General features: G+C 44.3%; 1 protein-coding gene across 3 annotated transcripts in view; it reads right to left on the minus strand.

The window, feature by feature from the left end:
* lmx1bb (LIM homeobox transcription factor 1, beta b) overlaps positions 1-18385 on the minus strand; it is a 67562-nt gene that overhangs the window by 41926 nt on the left and 7251 nt on the right. Inside the window, exon 1 of one of the 3 annotated variants that reach the window (XM_024003174.2) lies at positions 5762-5914. The exons of the other annotated variants lie outside the window; for them this stretch is intronic. Within the exon in view, the coding sequence (XP_023858942.1) occupies positions 5762-5826 (65 nt within the window). The 5' untranslated portion in view covers positions 5827-5914. Of the gene's footprint in view, positions 1-5761; positions 5915-18385 lie in introns of those variants that run through there. 3 annotated transcript variants of the gene reach the window in all.

Here is an 18385-nt window from a genome sequence, read left to right on the forward strand (position 1 = left end):
CACTGTAACTCCGTAAGAGTAGAAGCTTTGACATTTATGAAGATTATTCCATTTTCTCCAAAAGCCTATTGAGCCTGTTCAGCTATTTACACTAATGTTACAATGCTCATGTACAGAAACTTACTGCACACACACACACACACACATACACATTAACACCCCTGGACTGGAGGAAACATTTATGCAAACATTCCCTCGACTGACGTTTTGCATTCATTTGTCAATTGATGAATGTGTATAGCCACTCAGAATAAGAGGTCACAAGTGAGCAGCAACTGTATGCAAATATAGGCTCTGGGTCAGTGCATTCCCCCTGAAGCTAGAACGTATCTGCAAAAAAGGACTGAAATGAAATACAGAGTGAAATAGTAAACCATCTGTCAAAGCCTTACCGGTCTGTTTGAAAACACAACACCAGAGCACTTAAGGGTTTTAAACAGCCTTTTTTCACTGGCATGGCCATGAATATGCCTATTCTGAGGGAAATCCTTTCATTTTCATTTGAGAGATCTGAGTCACTCGRAGTCCTGTCTTCCGGAGGGGTGTGTGTGTTGTGCCACTGCAGGCCGGCCATGCAAAGGGGTGAGAGGAAGGAGAACGAGGAGCTGACAGACAGGGCCTGATACTACACCTCCACCGCAGGCGAATCCCCAGCTAACCCCTGTGCTGACAGCCAGGATGTAGCACTCATCCACAGGCCACAGCCCAGGGCTCAGGGCCCAGAAAGGGAGAGCAGAGAGAGGGCCAGCCTGCCTATGATGGAGGGGGCGGTGGTTTGGGTGGCACGCACCGCTTACTGCATCCAGAGCCGCGCAACCGGGAGGAGAAGCCACAGACTGTGTCGCCTGCCAACACCGTGTCCAATGCCTGGCTGTGGGACAGATCCACTACAAACACAGACATTATGCACACACTCACTCACTGAATGTATTATACCACACAAAATACAGTGCATTCGGAAAGTATTCAGACCCTTTGACTTTTTCCACATTTTGTTACATTAGTCTTATTCTAAAACAGATTAAATAAAAAATATTCCTCATAAATATACACACAGTACCCCATAATGACAAAGCAAAAACAGGTTTAGACATTTTTGCAAATTTCWAAAAAATTWAACAGAAATTCGTAAGTATTCAAACCCTTTGCTACGAGACTGAGTYGAGCAAAGTACAGAGAGATCCTTGTTGAAAACCTGCTTCAGASCACTCAGGACCTCAGACTGTGGCGAAGGTTCACTTTCCAACAGGACAACAACCCTAAGCACACAGCCAATACAATGCAGGAGTGGCTTCGAGGACAAGTCTCTGAATGTCCATGAGTGGCCCAGCCAGAGCCCGGACTTGAACCCAATTGAACATCTTTGGAGAGACCTGAAAATAGCTGTGCAGCGACGCTCTCCATCCAACCTGACAGAGCTTGAGTAGATCTGCAGAGAATAATAGGAGAAACTCCCCAAAAACAGATGTGCCATGCATGTAGCTGTAATCACTGCCAAAGGTGCCTTAACAAAGTACTGAGTAAAGGGTCTGAATACTTCTGTAAATGTGATATTTCAGTTTTGTTCCGTTTCTGCTTTGTCCAGTGGTGGAAAAAGTACCCAATTGTCATACTTGAGTAAAAGTAAAGATACCTTCATAAAAAATGACTGAAGTAAAAAGGAAAGTCACCCAGTTAAATACTTCTTCAGTAAAAGTATTTGGTTTTAAATATACTTAAGTATCAAAAGTATAAGTAAAAGTATAAACCATTTCAAATTCCMTATATAAAGCAAAGCAGACAGCATCATTTTCTTGTTTTTAACATTTAAGGATTGCCAGGGGCACACTCCAACATTTACAAACAATGCATTTGTGTTTAGTGAGTCCGCCAGATCACAGGCAGTAGAGATGAGCACATGTTGTCTTGATAAGTGCGTGAATTGGACAATTTTCCTGTCCTGCTAAACATAAAAAATGTAACAAGTGCATTTGGGTGTCAGGGAAAATGTGTGAAGTAAAACGTATATTATTTCATTTCGGAATATAGTGAAGTAAAAATAAAAGTTCAAAAATATAAATAGTAAGGTAAAGTACAGATACCACAAAATTACTTAAGTAGTATTTTAAAGTATTTTTACTTTACACCACTGGCTTTGTCATTATGGAGTCGTGTGTGTAGACTGATGAGGGGYAAAAAACGATTGAATTAATCTTATAAGAAGMCTGTAACGTATAAAAATGTGGAAAAAGTCAAGTGGTGTGAATACTTTCCGAATGCACTGAATGAACATAATATACACAGTATGCGTATACTTACAATATTGTCCCCCCTCCATCTGCTTAAGAGGCTTTGAACGTGAAAGAATAAAATGAAGTGTAAAAAAATTGTAGAATCGTGTAAATACTGGTTATTAGGTCAAAAACGTGTGCTGGCACCAGTAATATAAAAATATTGAATCCCTAAAATAAATATATATTCAAACAGCAATTGTGAAATACGACACTTTTCAAACAAATACTGTTGGGTCTACAGTAACTGCTGTTTATTTACTGTAGATACACAACCCATCAGTCTGTTGTGTTTGAGTCTGCCAATAACAAGTCTTACACCGCCAGTCTGTGTAAAGCAGAGGACTCTCCAGTCCCAGTGCACACTGCTGTGGTGTAGAGTAGACTGAGCAGAGGGAGAGAGGCAACTCGTGACCCCAGTTCCACACTGAGAGAGAGGCCCCGGTCAGAGCCAGCGCTGTCTCTCCAGCTGGGATCACAACGCTAGACTGAGGGTTGGGTTTCAGAGCTGGACCCCAGCCTAGGGGGTGTAGAGGTGGGATGCCTGTCCCCTGTGTCGGCAGGGGCAGAGCCCAGCGGCAGTCCTGCAGGACTGACATCAGACAGACGCCCACCCCAGGGGGCTGGGCCCGCTCACCCGCCCTCTCTCAGGAGGAGGTAGCGACAAGCACAGGGGCCGAAGACAGATTGGGCTTCCATAGGGCTGTCATAGGGCTTCCATAGAGCTGTCATAGGGCTGTCATAGGGCTTCCATAGGGCTGTCATAGGGCTTCCATAGGGCATCCATAGGGCTGTCAGAGGGCTGCCATAGGCCACAAGTTTGCCTTTTAAACTGCTGAGTTTGTATTTGCATCCCACCACAATGTACAGTTGAAGTCGGAAGTTTACATACACTTAGGTTGGAGTCATTAAAACTTGTTTTTCAACCACTCCACAAACTTTTCCTTGTTAATTCCCCACAGTCAGAACCCTGATCCGGTACACCCCCAGACTCACCCCACTGATTAGACGACTTGCATAGCGTCACAAGACCTTGTGCATCTAAATCATCAATTAAATCACAAGTCCAAGGACCGATAAATACAGTCTCTGTGAATAAAGCCCCATTCAGATTTAAAATTTTACATGAAGACAGAATATGTAATCTATTTAGCTAACCACGTTTAGCGAAGGAACATAGTTTAACCCAGCAGATTTGCTAGGCCCTCAACGTCCATTCACAGCACAACATAATATGATCTTAAAATCTAATTGGCCTTATTATGAGCTGAATCTATATCGAACGATGCAATCAACCAGTTGTCCTGTCAAGATGAGTCGTTGGTTCCGTTCAGAATTTCTTTTTCCCACATGATTTAGCACCGGTTAGACCGGCCGATGCACAATTTCTCACAAGAAATACCATCCACAACTGACTAACCGAAATAAACTCCGGGAAACATTCCAAATATCTGATTAAACTATATTGATAAAACAGTTACATACGATAATGGTCATGTATCAAAACCAAATCGTCACAATCGTAGAGAGTTTGACACAACGCAGCAAAAACAGCTACACCAACGCAGTCAAATTTCGAGCTGATTCATTAAACGGTCTCGTCACGCCAAGCATTGGGTTCCCTATTTTCCGTCTCCAGAATAAACAAAGAATTTCTCCTCTGAGTCATTTGAACCAGATAAGGGAGACGGCTGTGGTTTCTCATAGGGCACGACCATAGATAGCAGAGCTTTGATGCGCTACAAATTTCTTGATCTTTATTTCTTTGTATGGGGAAATGTTCTGTTGAATGCTTCCATGTATCACTCCAGAGACAAATTGAAACGGATTCTCGAAACTAATATTGTCTTCTTTCCAATGTATGATTTCATATGCCAACTATAGCGAAGACCAATGATTGAATAAAGCAGTTTAATCTGCTTAGAAGCACATTATGCTAATGCGAAAATATACCCCTGTATTCTCAAGAGGTTAACATACAATAGTTTTGCAAAGCTTAGACATCCTACTCGGTCTATGACACCAATCATACTTTCCAAAACAATTGTTACAGACAGGGAGTCTATTTCATATTAATTCAGCGTACATCACTAGATTCCAGTGGGTCAGAAAAGTTAACGCTCACATAAGTTGACTGTGCCTTAAACGCATTGGAAATTCCAGAAAAGACGTCATGGCTTTAGAAGCTTCTGATAGGCTATTGACATATTTGAGTCCATTGGAGTGGTACCTGTGGATGTATTTCAAGGCCTACCTTCAACACTCAGTATGCCTCTTGGCAGTACTACGGTTTGCAAACTGCACAGAGAGACAAGATGTACTTTCTGAGAAATGTTCTCTGGTCTGATGAAACAAAATAGAACTGTTTACCATAATGACGCATCGTTAGTTTGCAGGAAAAGGGGCTTTGCAAGCCGAAAACAACCGTGAAGCATGGGGCAGCATCATGTTGTGGGGGTGCTTTGCTGCAGGAGGGACTGGTGCATTTCACAAAAAGTGCATGGCATCATTGAGGGACAAAAATATGTGAATATTGATCCGCAAATCAATCAATCCAGTCAGGAATCTAAAGCTGGGCGCAAACATGTTTACAAATGACAATGACCCAAGCATACTTCATTGTGCAAATATGTTAGGCAACAAAGTGAAGGTATTGGAGTGGCCATCAGAAAGCCCTGACCTCAATCCCATAGAAAATGTGTGGGCAGAACTGAAAAAGCTTGTGTGAGCAAGGAGGCCTACACACCTGACTCAGTTACACCAGCTCTGTCAGGAGGAATGGGCCAAAATTCACTCAACTTATTGTGGGAAGCTTGTGGAAGGCTACCCGAAACGTTTGACCCAAGTTAAACAATTTAAAGGCAATGCTACCAAATCCTAATTGAGTGTATGTAAACTTCTGACCCACTGGGAATGTGATGAAAGAAATAAAAGCTGAAATAAATCATTCTCTCTACTATTATTCTAACATTTCACATTCTTAAAATAAAGTGGTGATCCTAACTGACCTAATACAAGGATTCTTTACTAGGATTAAATGTCAGGAATTGTGAAAAACTGAGTTTAAATGTATTTGGCTAAGGTGTATGTAAACTTCCGACTTCAACTGTGCATGTATTTCCATCGATGGGGTTTTCCACCTCACTGACTCAAAATAACAATCTTATTAAGGCACTGGCATTGAACAAATGTAAACAGCTACAGGGCCAAAGAGAGACAAATCAAAGAGATTGTGGGGGTACAGTAAAACTCTTTGAAAAGTATTATCCATGATGAGATATGGCAATAACTGAGCAAACGAAACAACATATGGTAAATACYTCAAATCATCCAGAGGTCAATAAATAAGATTCACACTATTCTCAACATAGACTATACTGTAGAATCCATATAGTGACAGTTCTCATACAAAAACATAAGTACAGTATATCAAATCAAATTGTACTTGTCACATGCTTTATAAACAACAGGTGTAGACTAATAGTACTTACAGGCCCTTCCTGTTACGCCCGTCGTTAGATGAATTAGACCAAGGTGCAGCGTGATAGGCGAACATCTAACTATTATTTAAAATTAACACAAAAAAACCAACAAAATACAACAACGAACGTAAAGTTCTGCAGGCTACACAGTAACTAACAAAATCAAGATCCCCTAATCTAAGGTGGGAAAAAGGGCTGCCTAAGTTTGATCACCAATCAGAGACAACGATACACAGCTGCCTCTGATTGGGAACCATACTAGGCCAACAAAGAAATAGAAACATAGATTTGCCCACCCAAGTCACACCCTGACCTAACCAAATAGAGAATAAAAAAGGCTCTCTAAGGTCAGGGCGTGACACTTCCCAACAACGCAGAGAGAAAAAAAGAGAAACAATAAATAATTAAAGGAGGAATAAATGTGTTTTTCCTATTCAATGTCTTTCACAATTTCAACAGAATTGAGACACATGAATCTTCATTAACACTTCATAAGAAAATATATCAGAAACAATGTTCTATCTCATTCTGTAAATCTTCCATATTTCATCCCTTTATCCAGCCCTCTCCAAGGTGCAGGGTCATTTTGCAGTACTCACGAGCGCTGGAATGTCCCAGGAAGATGTATTGTGGGTGTTTTCGGGGAAATATTAAGATCCAGCCAGCAGAGAGAGAAGGTGAGGTGCGGGGGGAGGGAGGGGGTCACAGACGATCAGTATCATAGTCTCTCTGATGATGAAATGCCTCTTATATCCCAGTTCTCTCTCTCTCCTTGTCTTTTTCTCTCCTTTCTCCCCTCTTCTCTTCTTCTCTCTCTCTTCTCTCTTCTCCTCTTTCATCTCTTCTCTCTTCGTCTCTTTCTCTCTTACCTCTCTCTCTCTCCACTTCTTCCTCCCTCTCCTCTCTCTCTCTCGTCTCTCCTCTCTTCTCTTCTCTGCCGCATGGTGTCGTTGTCTACCGGGTGGGCGCGGCAGGCAGCCATCAGACACTAGTAACACTTTCGCATTCTCACTACACTAACCAGCTCAGCATCTGCCAGCTGGGTATCAGACCCACACACCTGCCTCCTCTCCTCTCTCCAGCTCCCTTCATTCTTAATCATCCAAATATTTCCCCTCCGTTGGCTTTTGAAGCTTCCATCGGTTCACGGGCCTGCGGACAATCTTTTTGTGGTGTGGGGCTTGACAGAGAGGTCTGGGAGAGGAACATGGAACCTAATCTGCCATGTTTTCATTCCAGGGTTATTTTTCTTGCCAAGACACGATGGTCAATCAGTGGTGGATCCCCAAACAAAGAGGAGGTTTAAGGAACTCGCTGGTCTGAGTGTCGATCGTTGTCGTTTACCTTAAACCTTTCTCCTCCTCCTGGTCAGGGAATAGGCCTAAGCATATTTAGTCGCTGACAGGCCTGCTGGTGGCCTGGCTTCGGATTTAGCCGCCGATCCAGGGCCCTGGCTCTCCTTGATAGATGGGAGAACACAATACATTCTCCTGGTTTCCAATAAAACGGAGCTGTTCGCTTTTTACACTGTGACACATCACTTGCCCGTTCGCTTGTTACTTGATTATGGCAGTTTGAGGCAGGGGCCAAAATGTACAACAGTATCTTCGAGACCTGTCTACTGTTACTTCAGTTGCCCCGCCCACTGTACCTTATAAACATGAATCAGATTTTAGAAGAACCATCAACCAACACTTTATTTGCAGGCCACCCTGTACTGCTATGAAGTGAACTCTCGTCCTCACTTCAATACTGAATTAACTTTGGAGGTTCATACGTCTACAGGCCGCAAGTTGCATATAGTGAACCTGGACTCTGAGTACGCCATTGGCTTGGAGACAGGACAGGCGCTGTGGATACAGGTCAAGGAGGGCAGAGAGAGGATGATGCCAGACATCGAGCTGCCATTGAACCGGCCCGACTGCCAGTTCCTATCTCAGCACATATGATCGGAAGAAAGCTTGGAGATTGCAGTCTCATGGTTCAAGTATCGATTTGATGTTCAGTGAGTCAGTCGAACAAGCACTTCCAAACTAGTGAGGGTCTTTTGTTGATGGTAAAAGTTTGCCCATTGACTCCGCTGTCTGGAGAGGTACGTAATTACCTGAAGGGTACACGCAAGTGTTAGCACCCCGATTCATGCTGCAGCGAGGGCCTATTTTTGGGATTGCTACATGGAACTGGTCGTGCCGGGCTTATTATGAGATTCCTGGCGCACCTCAGCTTGTCAAATCATGCATTCATTCATATAACACAAACACATACCTGTGGGCTCCAGGGTTAACACAACACGACATTGTAGTGGCCCCCCCCGTTCCCCCCCCCCACCATTTCCGTAACTCACTGAACTATGGATATGAGTTGAATGTTTGTGGGGGTGTGACTCATAAGATCAGTCCCCTGCTCACTTGGCTGTGGTAGAAGGCTTAGGGGGAAGTTGGAGCTGAGGCATTATGGAGCCCCATCCTATTCTGCCTCCATTCTTCCTCCTCTTTGGACCTGACACAAGTAAAGGGATTAGGAGCCCCTGTTTCCGTCAGGCCCTCTACCCAGGACAAAGCACTGCACAGCTTAGTGTCACAGTCTATGATAAAAGTGCAGATCTCTGTCAGTCAGCTTGGGCAGACAGTGTTTGGAAGCTAATCTCATTAAGAGATGAAGAAAAKGAGTGGCAGAGAGAGAATTTGTTTTGAAGTAATGACATTCGCTCAAGTGTCAGAGTACATACAAAATCAGTCAAAAGTTTGGATACACCTACTCATTCAAGGGTTTTTGGAATCATGTAGTAACCCAAAAAGTGTAAAACAAATCAAAATATATTTTAGATTTTAGATTCTTCAAAGTAGCCACCCTTTGCCTTGATGACAGCTTTGCATTCTCTCAACCAGCTTCAGGAGGTAGTCACCTGGAATGGTTTTCCAAAAAGTCTTGAAGTAGTTCCCACATATGCTGAGCACTTGTTGCCTGCTTTTCCTTCCCTCTGCGGTCCAACTCATCCCAAACCATCTCAATTGGGTTGAGGTCGGGTGATTGTGGAGGCCAGGTCATCTGTTGCAGCACTCCATCACTCTCCTTCTTGGTCAAATAGCCCTTACACAGCCTGGAGGTGTGTTTTGGGTCATTGTCCTGTTGAAAAGCAAATGATAGTCCCACTAAGCGCAAATCAGATGGGATGGCGTATCACTGCAGAATGCTATGGTAGCCATGCTGGTTAAGTGTGCCTTGAATTCTAAATAAATCACAGAGTCACCAGCAAAGCACCCCCACACCATCACACCTCCTCCTRCATGCTTCACGGGTTGAACCACACATGCGGAGATCCGTTCACCTACTCTGCGTCTCACAAAGACACGGCGGTTAGAACCAAAAATCTCACATTTGGACTCATCAGCTCAAAGGACAGATTTCCACCGGTCTAATGTCAATTGCTCATGTTTCTTGGCCCAAGCAAATCTCTTCTTCTTATTGGTGTCCTTTAGTAGTGGTTTCTTTGCAGCAATTCGACCATGAAAGCCTAATTCACGCAGTCTCCTCTGAACAGTTGATGTTGAGATGTGTCTGTTACTTGAGTGTGCAGCTGAACATTGTATGCTGGAAACACTTGGTTTGTTATTTTTGATTAAAACAAAACCGCTATTCATTAAATATYAATAATTGTTTTTGTGTGGATTCCGCGACGCYGTTAGCTTTTAACACCTAGGACCGCTATTTCTTGTCCCGGATTCCCGCTTAACAGACAGGTTGAAGCTTGCTTGAGWGAGACGRTAAGCTGCTAGCCATCAAGCTAACGAAGTTGGTACCAGATGAGTTTTACAACGGATCCCTCTTTATTTGAAGAAATAAATGAACGGTTCCAGCGCTGTAGGYGCTGTATCTACTACGCTTTGTTTCGGGACAAACAAGATCACTCCAATGATCTGGTTCCAATGCGGCAATTGTTTGCTTGCCGAGGATTATAGGCTTGAGGTGGCTTCCTTGATCACGCAGGTCACCAGTCTATGTAAGAAACTGGGGAAAACACAGAGTGGAATGTTTACATTTTCCAAGCCGGTGGCTAGACGGCGTTTGCACTTGTTGGATGCATCTCCGCCTTGTCGTTTGTCGTTATCCTAATGGCTGGTGTTGCCCAGAGCTCCCCCTTCTGATATCAGAGTCGACGGAGAACAGCAAGAGGAGCAAGGCAATCAACGATGGTCGCATGTCACGAGCTGTGGAAGCCGAAGACAGCGGCCTCCCGCAAAGCAGTCTACACTCCCAATGAGAGGCCCGGAGCAGATACAAACAATTAATKGTTTCGCCGTCCTGGAGCCTGATCTTCCTGCACGTTTGTTGCTGGGGGTGCCTGTGTCCGCGGCCACAGTGCCTAATACTACGATTTCGAAGTCAACATCGGCAACCTTCCATCCCTGCCCTGGATCGAGCGGGGCTTCTCCATCTGTTGGAGGCCTGCACCAGGTGCCGGGCTCAAGTTATCCTGCCTCTCGCCCGTCCATAAAGGGTTCTCCGAATCATATGAAGTGTGGGAGTGGCCGGATTTCCTCGTCCTTCTTGCCAGCAGTGATTTGGGCAGCTCCATGGTAAGAAATGTGACCGTTCCTGGTGCAAAAACAATGTCCTATCAATGAGCTTGTGTAAATGACATTACTAAGCTACTCTCGAATGTACTACGATTCTATCGTAGTCCATGTGGGTTTTACTGACATTATGWTGGGCAGCTCTGAACAGTTGAAACTGGATTTTAAAGAGCTGATTGACTCTCTGCTCGACACTAACAGACACATCATATCTGGCCCTGTGCCATCTCTGAATCGTGGCATTGAYCGCTTTWGCYYGATTCTTTCTCTTCACAACTGGCTACGTGATTATTGTAGCTCAATGGGTGTAACTTTTGTTGGCAATTTCGATACCTTTTGGAAACAAAATGCGTTTTATAAGGAGGATGGAATCCACCCATATCATTTGGGTTCCTGGATCCTTTCACAGCATTATAAGGCTGCGTTGAGACAATGACTTATAAATGACCCAAGCCCAGCTCAGCTAATCCCTACCATTGTGAGTTATCATAATGCTTCAGCAAATGTACATTACACCAGGGACGTTGATAGAGACAATGTAAGTAACCTAATTTATGTCCCTCTAACTACCCTGAATGCCACTGCTGATTGTATGCAGTAATCATGTGCCTATGAACCATATTTATACTGTTAGCACTGAGGCGGTGTGCCCTAGGAGGAAGTCCACTGTGTGCAGCTCACCCTGCACTGACATAAAAAAACATGAGCATATCTACTTCTGCTAAGCTTCCCAGTAAAGAAATGAAAAGATGCAAGCATCCCAGAAGGAAAGTGCACAAAATAGCCCACGTTAACATATATAGCTTAAGAAACAAGGTTCATGAAATCAATAATTTGCTAGTAAAAGATGACATTCATATTCTGACTATCTCTGAAACTAGATAATACCTTTGATGATACAGTGGAAGCAATACAAGGTTATAAAATGTACATAAAATGTAGAAATGCCAWTGGTGGCTGTGTTTCTGTTTATATTCAGAACCACATTCCTGTAAAGATTAGTGAGGATCTCATGTTAAGTACTGTTGAAGTAATATGACTACAGGTTCATCTGCCTCACCTAAAGTCCATTCTTGTGAGAAGCTGCTATAGACCACCAAGTGCTAACAGTCAGTATCTGGATAACATGTGTGAAATGCTTGATAACGTATGTAATATCAACAGAGAGCTATATTTTCTGGGTGATTTAAATATTGACTGCCCACTCAAGCTACCCACTCAAGAAAAAGCTTAAAACTGTAACCAGTGCCTGCAACCTGATTCAGGTTAACCTACCAGGGTAGTTACAAACAGCACAGGAATGAAATCATCAACATATATTAATCACATCTTTACTAATGCTGCAGAAATTTGCTTGAGAGCAGTATCCATATCCATCGGTTGTAGTGATTAAAATATAGTAGCCTTATCTACACCTGCATTACTAGCTGTTTGGGGTTTTAGGCTGGGTGTCTGTACAGCACTTCGAGATATTAGCTGATGTACGAAGGGCTATATAAAATAAAATTGATTGATTGATTGATTGATTATCTAGGATTCGCAAATGTATTGCAAATTGAGAAATCATGTGACTAAACTGAATAAAAAGGAGAATAAACTATACTATGGAACAAGGATAAATGACAAAGAATGATAGTAAAAAAGCTTTCGAGCAACTTAAATTACATTTGGGAAAAAAGGCAAACTCAGCTCCATCATTCATTGAATCACGTGGCTCATTCATTACAAAACCAACTGATATTGCCAACTACTTTAATGTTTTTTTCATTGGCAAGATTAGCAAACTTGGGCATGACATGCCAGCAACAAACGCTGACACTACACATTCAAGTATATCTGACCAAATTATGAGAGACAAGAATTGTCATTTTGAATTCCGTAAAGTGAGTGTGGAAGAGGTGAATMMTTTGACAAACCAACATTGACAAACCACCGGGGTCTGACAACTTGGATGGAAAACAACTGAGGATAATAGAGCACAAAATTGAGTAACAAAATTATATGCCTTGTATGCAGTTAACTGGCACCAAAGGTCACAACAACCAATTTCTTGCCAATCCTAGAAAGTGTGTGCCTCAGGCTTGGAGGGAAGCAAAAGTCATTCCGCTACTGTAACGGCTGTCGTCCTCCTCGTCTGAGGAGGATAAGTTAGAAGGATCGGAGGACCAATGCCAGCGTGGTAATTGTTCATCTTGTTTTAATAAAGGTGACACTCAAAATACAAAACAAAAAAAGTGACAATCGAAACAGTTCTATCTGGTGCAGACACCAAAGAGTGAAAAACACCACCCACAAAACCCAACACAAACAGGCTACCTAAATAATGGTCCCAATCAGGGACAACGATTGACAGCTTCCTCTGATTGAGAACCATATCAGTCCAAAACCAAGAAATAGCAAAACATAGAAATACAAACATAGACTGCCCCCCAACTCACGCCTGACCATACTAAATAAAGACAAAACAAAGGAAATAAAAGTCAGAACGTGACAGCCCCCCTCCCCAAGGTGCGGACTCCGGCGCAAAACCTGAACCTATAGGGGAGGGTCTGGGTGGGCATCTGTCCGCGGTGGCGGCTCTGGCGCTGGACGTGGACCCCACTCCACCATTGTCTTTGTCCGCTTTCTTAGCGTCCTTTGAGCGGCGACCCTCGCCGCCGACCTTGGCCTGGAACCTAATAAAGGGCCCCACTGGACTGAGGAGCGCCTCTGGACGATGGGCCCTCTGGACTGAGGAAACTCCTCCGGACTGAGGGGCAGCTCCGACTGAGGGGCAGCTCAGAGACTGAGGGGCAGCTCAGGACTGAGGGGTAGCTCAGGACTGAGGGGTAGCTCATGACTGAGAGGTAGCTCATGACTGGGGTAGTCATGCTGAGGTCATGGAGGTAGCTCAGGACTGAGAGGTAGCTCAGGACTGAGAGTAGCTCAGGACTGAGGGTAGCTCAGGACTGAAGAGCAGCTCCGGACTGAAGAGGCAGCTCCGGACTGAGGGCAACTCCGACTGAAAGACAGCCCGACTGAGGGGCAGCTCCGGACTGAGGGGTAAACTGGACTGAGGGGTGACTGGCGGACGGCTCGGCGCTCCTGACTGGCGGCGGCTCTGGCAGCTCCTGACTGACGGGCGGCTCTAGCAGCTCAGGACAGACGGGCGGCTCTGATGGCTCAGGACAGAGGGCGGCTCAGACGGCGCTGGACAGACGGCGGCTCAGGCGGCGCTGGACAGACGGGCAGCTCAGGCGGCGCTGGACAGACGGGCAGCTCAGGCGGCGCAGGACAGACGGGCAGCTCAGCGGCGTGGACAGACGGGCAGCTCAGGCGGCGTGGACAACGGGAGACTCTGCCGCCTGAGCTTGAGCGCACAGTAGGCCTGGTGCGTGTGTAAGGGCACCGGAGGGTGTGGGTCGAGGACTGCCACAGGAGGGCTGGTACGTGGGGCTGCCACAGGAGGGCTGGTGCTTGGAGAAGGCACCGGATAGACCGGACCGTGGAGGCGCACTACAGGTCTCGAACACCGAGCCTGCCCAACCCTACCTGGCTGGATGCTCACTGTAGCCATGCGAGGTGGAATAAGCCGCACTGGGCTATGTACACGTACAYGAGACACCATGCGTAGGGCTGGTGCCATGTACCCCGGCCCGAGGAGACGCACTGGAGACCAGATGCGTAGAGCCGGTTTCATGGCACCTGGCTCGATGCCCAATCTAGCCTGGCCGATACGAGGTGCTGCTATGTACCGCACACGTACAGGAGACACCTTGCGCTCTTCCGCATAACACGGTGTCTGCSCGTACTCTCGCTCTCCACGGTAAGCACGGGAAGTTGGCGCAGGTCTCCTACCTGACTTCGCCACACTCCCCGTGTGCCCTCCCCAAMAACTTTTTGGGGCTGCCTCTTTCTCCTGTTGCSCTGCCGTGTGCGTGTAGCCTCCTCCATTCTCRTGTAACCCTCCTCGCACTGCTCCAGCGAATCCCAGGCGGGCTCCGACAACGATTGACAGCTGCCTCTGATTGAGAACCATATCAGGCCAAACACAGAAATAGCAAAACATAGAAATACAAACATAGACTGCCCACCCCAACTCACGCCCTGACCATGCTAAATAAAGACAAAACAAAGGAAATAAAGGTCAGAACGTAACAGCTACCTAAGAATAGTAAAGCACCCTTAACTGGCTCAAATAGCCGACCAATCAGACTGTTACCAACCCTGAGTAAACTTTTGGAAAAAAATTGTTTGACCTGATTCAATGCTAMTTTGACAACAGACTTTCAGCATGCTAATAGTGAAGGACATTCAACAAGCACAGCACTTATACAAATTACTGATGATTGGCTGATAGAAAATTATGATAAAAAGTTTGTGGGAGCTGTTTTGTTAGACTTCAGTGCGGCTTTTGACATTATAGATCAAAGTCTGCTGCTGGAAAAATGTATGTGCTATGGCTTTACACCACCTGCTAGATTATGGATAAAGAGTTACCTGTCTAACAGAACACAGAGGGTGATCTTTAATGGAAGCCTGTCCAACATAATCCAGGTAGAATCAGGATTTAAAAAAAATCTTTATTAATGACATGCCACTAGCTTTAAGTAGAGCCAGTGACATTATCAACAAGGCAGGTCCTACAGGCCCTAGTTTTGTCGCACCTGGACTACTGTTCGGTCATGTGGTCAGGTGCCACAAAAAGGGACTCAGGAAAATTGCAATTGGCTCAGAACAGGGCAGCAAGGTTGGTCCTTGGATGTACACAGAGAGCTAATATTAATAACATGCTTGTCAATCTCTCCTGGCTCAAAGTGGAGGAGAGATTGACTTCATCACTACTTGTATTTATGAGAGGTGTTGACATTTTGAATGCACCGGTGCATACCCCACAAGACATGCCACAAGAGGTCTCTTCACAGTCCCCATGTCCAGAACAGACTATAGGAGACTCAGTACTACATYGAGCCATGACTACATGGAACTCTATTCCACATCAAGTAACTCYTGCAAGCTGTAAAATTAGATTTAAAAAACAGATAAAAACATGCCTTATGAAACAGCGGGGACTGTGAAGCACAAACACAAACATAGGCACATGCACAGGCACATGCATACACACACGATAACATACACACTGTACACACGCGTACACATGGATTTTGTACTGTAGATATGTAGTAGTGGTGGAGTAGGGGCCTGTGTTGTGAAAACTGTGAATGTGCTGTAATGTTTAAAAAAAAAATTATAAACTGCCTTAATTTTGCTGGACCKCAGGAAGAGTAGCTGCTGCCAATGGGGATCCATAATAAATYCAAATACTTGAKCTCTGTGAAGCATTTATTTGGACTGCAACTTCTGATGCTGGTACCTCTGGGTCTTCCTTTCCTGTGGCGGTCCTCATGAGAGCCAGTTTCATCATAGCGCTTGATGGTTTTTGRGACTGCTCTTCAAGAAACTTTCAAAGTTCTTCATGTCTTAAAGTTATGATGGACTGTAATTTCTCTTTGCTTATTTGAGCTGTTCTTACCATACTATGSACTTGGTATTTTACCAAATAGAGCTATCTTCTGTATACCAACCCTAACTTGTCACAACACTCAAACGCATTAAGTCGAAAAGAAATATCACAAATGAACTTTTAACAAGGCACACATGTTAATTGAAATGCATTCCAGGTGACTACCTCATGAAGCTGGTTAAGAGACTGCCAAGAGTGTGCAAAGCTGTCATCAAGGCAAAGGGTGGCTACTTTGAAGAATATAAAATATATTTAGATTTGTTTAAAACTTTTTTGGTTACTACAMGATTTCATATGTGTTATTTCATAATTTTGATGTCTTCACTATTATTTCTACAATGTAGAAAATGGTAAAAAGAAAGAAAAACCCTGGAATGAGTAGGTGTGTCCAAACTTTTGACTGGTATTGTAAATATGTCAAAGAAGTCACAAAATGCTCCAAAATTATGACATTCCTACTGAGCATGACAGATTTCATTAATCAGTGAGTGTAAGTAACACAGTAATGATTTATGAGTTATCAGTGAATGTACTGCTCCAACAAAATATGATTACAGACTGCACAGGGGCAGAAGAAACGGAAACAGGGAGATAGAGAGAAAGAGAGAGATCCACTGATTGAGGGTAGGCCTAATGCTACAGTGCATTCGGAAAGTATTCAGACCCCTTCACTTTTTCCACATTTTGTTACGTTTCAGTCTTATTCTAAAATGGAATCAATTGTTTTTTCCCCTCATCAATCTAAACACAATACCAAATAATGACAAAGCTAGAACAGTTTTATAGAAATTTGTGCACATTTTTTAATKACATTTACATACGTGTTCCTGCCCTTTACTCAGTACTTTGTTGAAGCACCTTTGACAGTGATTACAGCCGCGAGAATTCTTGGGTAAGACGCTACAAGCTTGGCACACCTGTATTTGGGGAGTTTCTCCCATTCTTCTCTGCATATCCTCTCAAGATCTGTCAGGTTMGGTGGGGAGTGTCGCTGCACAGCTATTTTCAGGTCTCTCCAGAGATGTCCAGGCTCTGGCTGGGCCACTGAAGCCACTCCTCCATTGTCTTGGCTGTGTGCTTAGGGTCGTTGTCCTGTTGGAAGGGGTCTGAGGTCCTGAGCGCTCTGGAGCAGGTTTTCATCAAGGATCTCTTTGTACTTTGCTCCTTTCATCTTTCCCTCGATCCTGACTAGTCTCCCAGTCCTTGCTGCTGAAAAACATCCCCACAGCATGATGCTGCCACCACCGTGCTTCACCGTAGGGATGATGCCAGGTTTCCTCCAGAAGTGACGTTTGGCATTCAGGCCAAAGGGTTCAATCTTGGTTTCAGCAGACCAGAGAATCTTGTTTCTCATGGTCTGAGAMTCCTTTAGGTGAGTTTTAGCAAACTCCAAGCTGGCTGTCATGTGCCTTTTACTGAGGAGTGGCTTCTGTCTGGCCACTCTACCATAAAGGCCTGATTGGTGGAGTGCTGCAGAGATGATTGTCCTTCTGGAAGATTCTCCTATCTCCACAGAGGAACTCTGGAGCTCTGTCAGAGTGACCATCGGGTTCTTGGTCACCTCCCTAACCAAGGCCCTTCTCCCCTGATTGCTCAGTTTGGCCTGGTGGCCAGCTCTAGGAAGAGTATTGGTGGTTCCAAACGTATTCCTTTTAAGAATGATAGAGTACACTGTGTTCTTGGGGACCTTCAATGTTGTAAAACATTTTGGTACCCTTCCCCAGATCTGTGCCTCATCCTGTCTCAGAGCTCTACGGACAACTTATTCGACCTCATGGCTTGGTTTTTGCTCTGACATGCACTGTCAACTGTTGGACCTTATATAGACAGGTGTGTGCCTTTCCAAATCATGTCCAATCAATTGAATTTACCACAGGTGGACTCCAATCAAGTTGTAGAAACATCTCAAGGATGATTAATGGAAACAGGATGCACCTGAGCTCATTTTCGAGGCTCATGGCATTGGATCTGAATACTTATGTAAATAAAGTATTTCTGTTTTTAAATTTTTTAATACATTTACAAACATTTCAAAAAAATCAATTTTCACTGTGTCATTAAGGGGTATTGTGTGCAGATGGATGATGAAAACATTTATTTAATCAATTTTAGAATAAGGCTGTAACGTAACAACACGTAGAAAAAGTCAAGGGGTCTGAATACTTTCCGAATGCACTGTATGCCCAGAACCCCATGTGGTTGTAGAATGTGTGACGTTAGTGTGAGAGTGAGCTACAAGCATACAGCACTCGGACTGCAGCACTTGCCACCCTGATGCCACCCCTTTCTTSTGTATCTGTGAAAAGCCTACGTGTTGGAAAAACATTCCAGAGTGGGATCACATTTACAGAGTGCAGGGGGCCAGCCCTGAAATCCTGAGCCAGAAGAGGCCTTGTCTCAATTCCACATGCACGTTCGACTGGGGTGCTTGTAGAACAGGCAAGGAAAGAGCCAATGCTGTTTTGCAGATACATATACTAAAACGTTATTGTAAAAAAAATGCATTACAATTATTTATCTATTTTTCACAATAAAATCWATGAAAAACGGCAATCC

This window comes from Salvelinus sp. IW2-2015, linkage group LG15 (genome assembly GCF_002910315.2).
Source record: "Salvelinus sp. IW2-2015 linkage group LG15, ASM291031v2, whole genome shotgun sequence".
NCBI lineage: Eukaryota > Metazoa > Chordata > Actinopteri > Salmoniformes > Salmonidae > Salvelinus > Salvelinus sp. IW2-2015.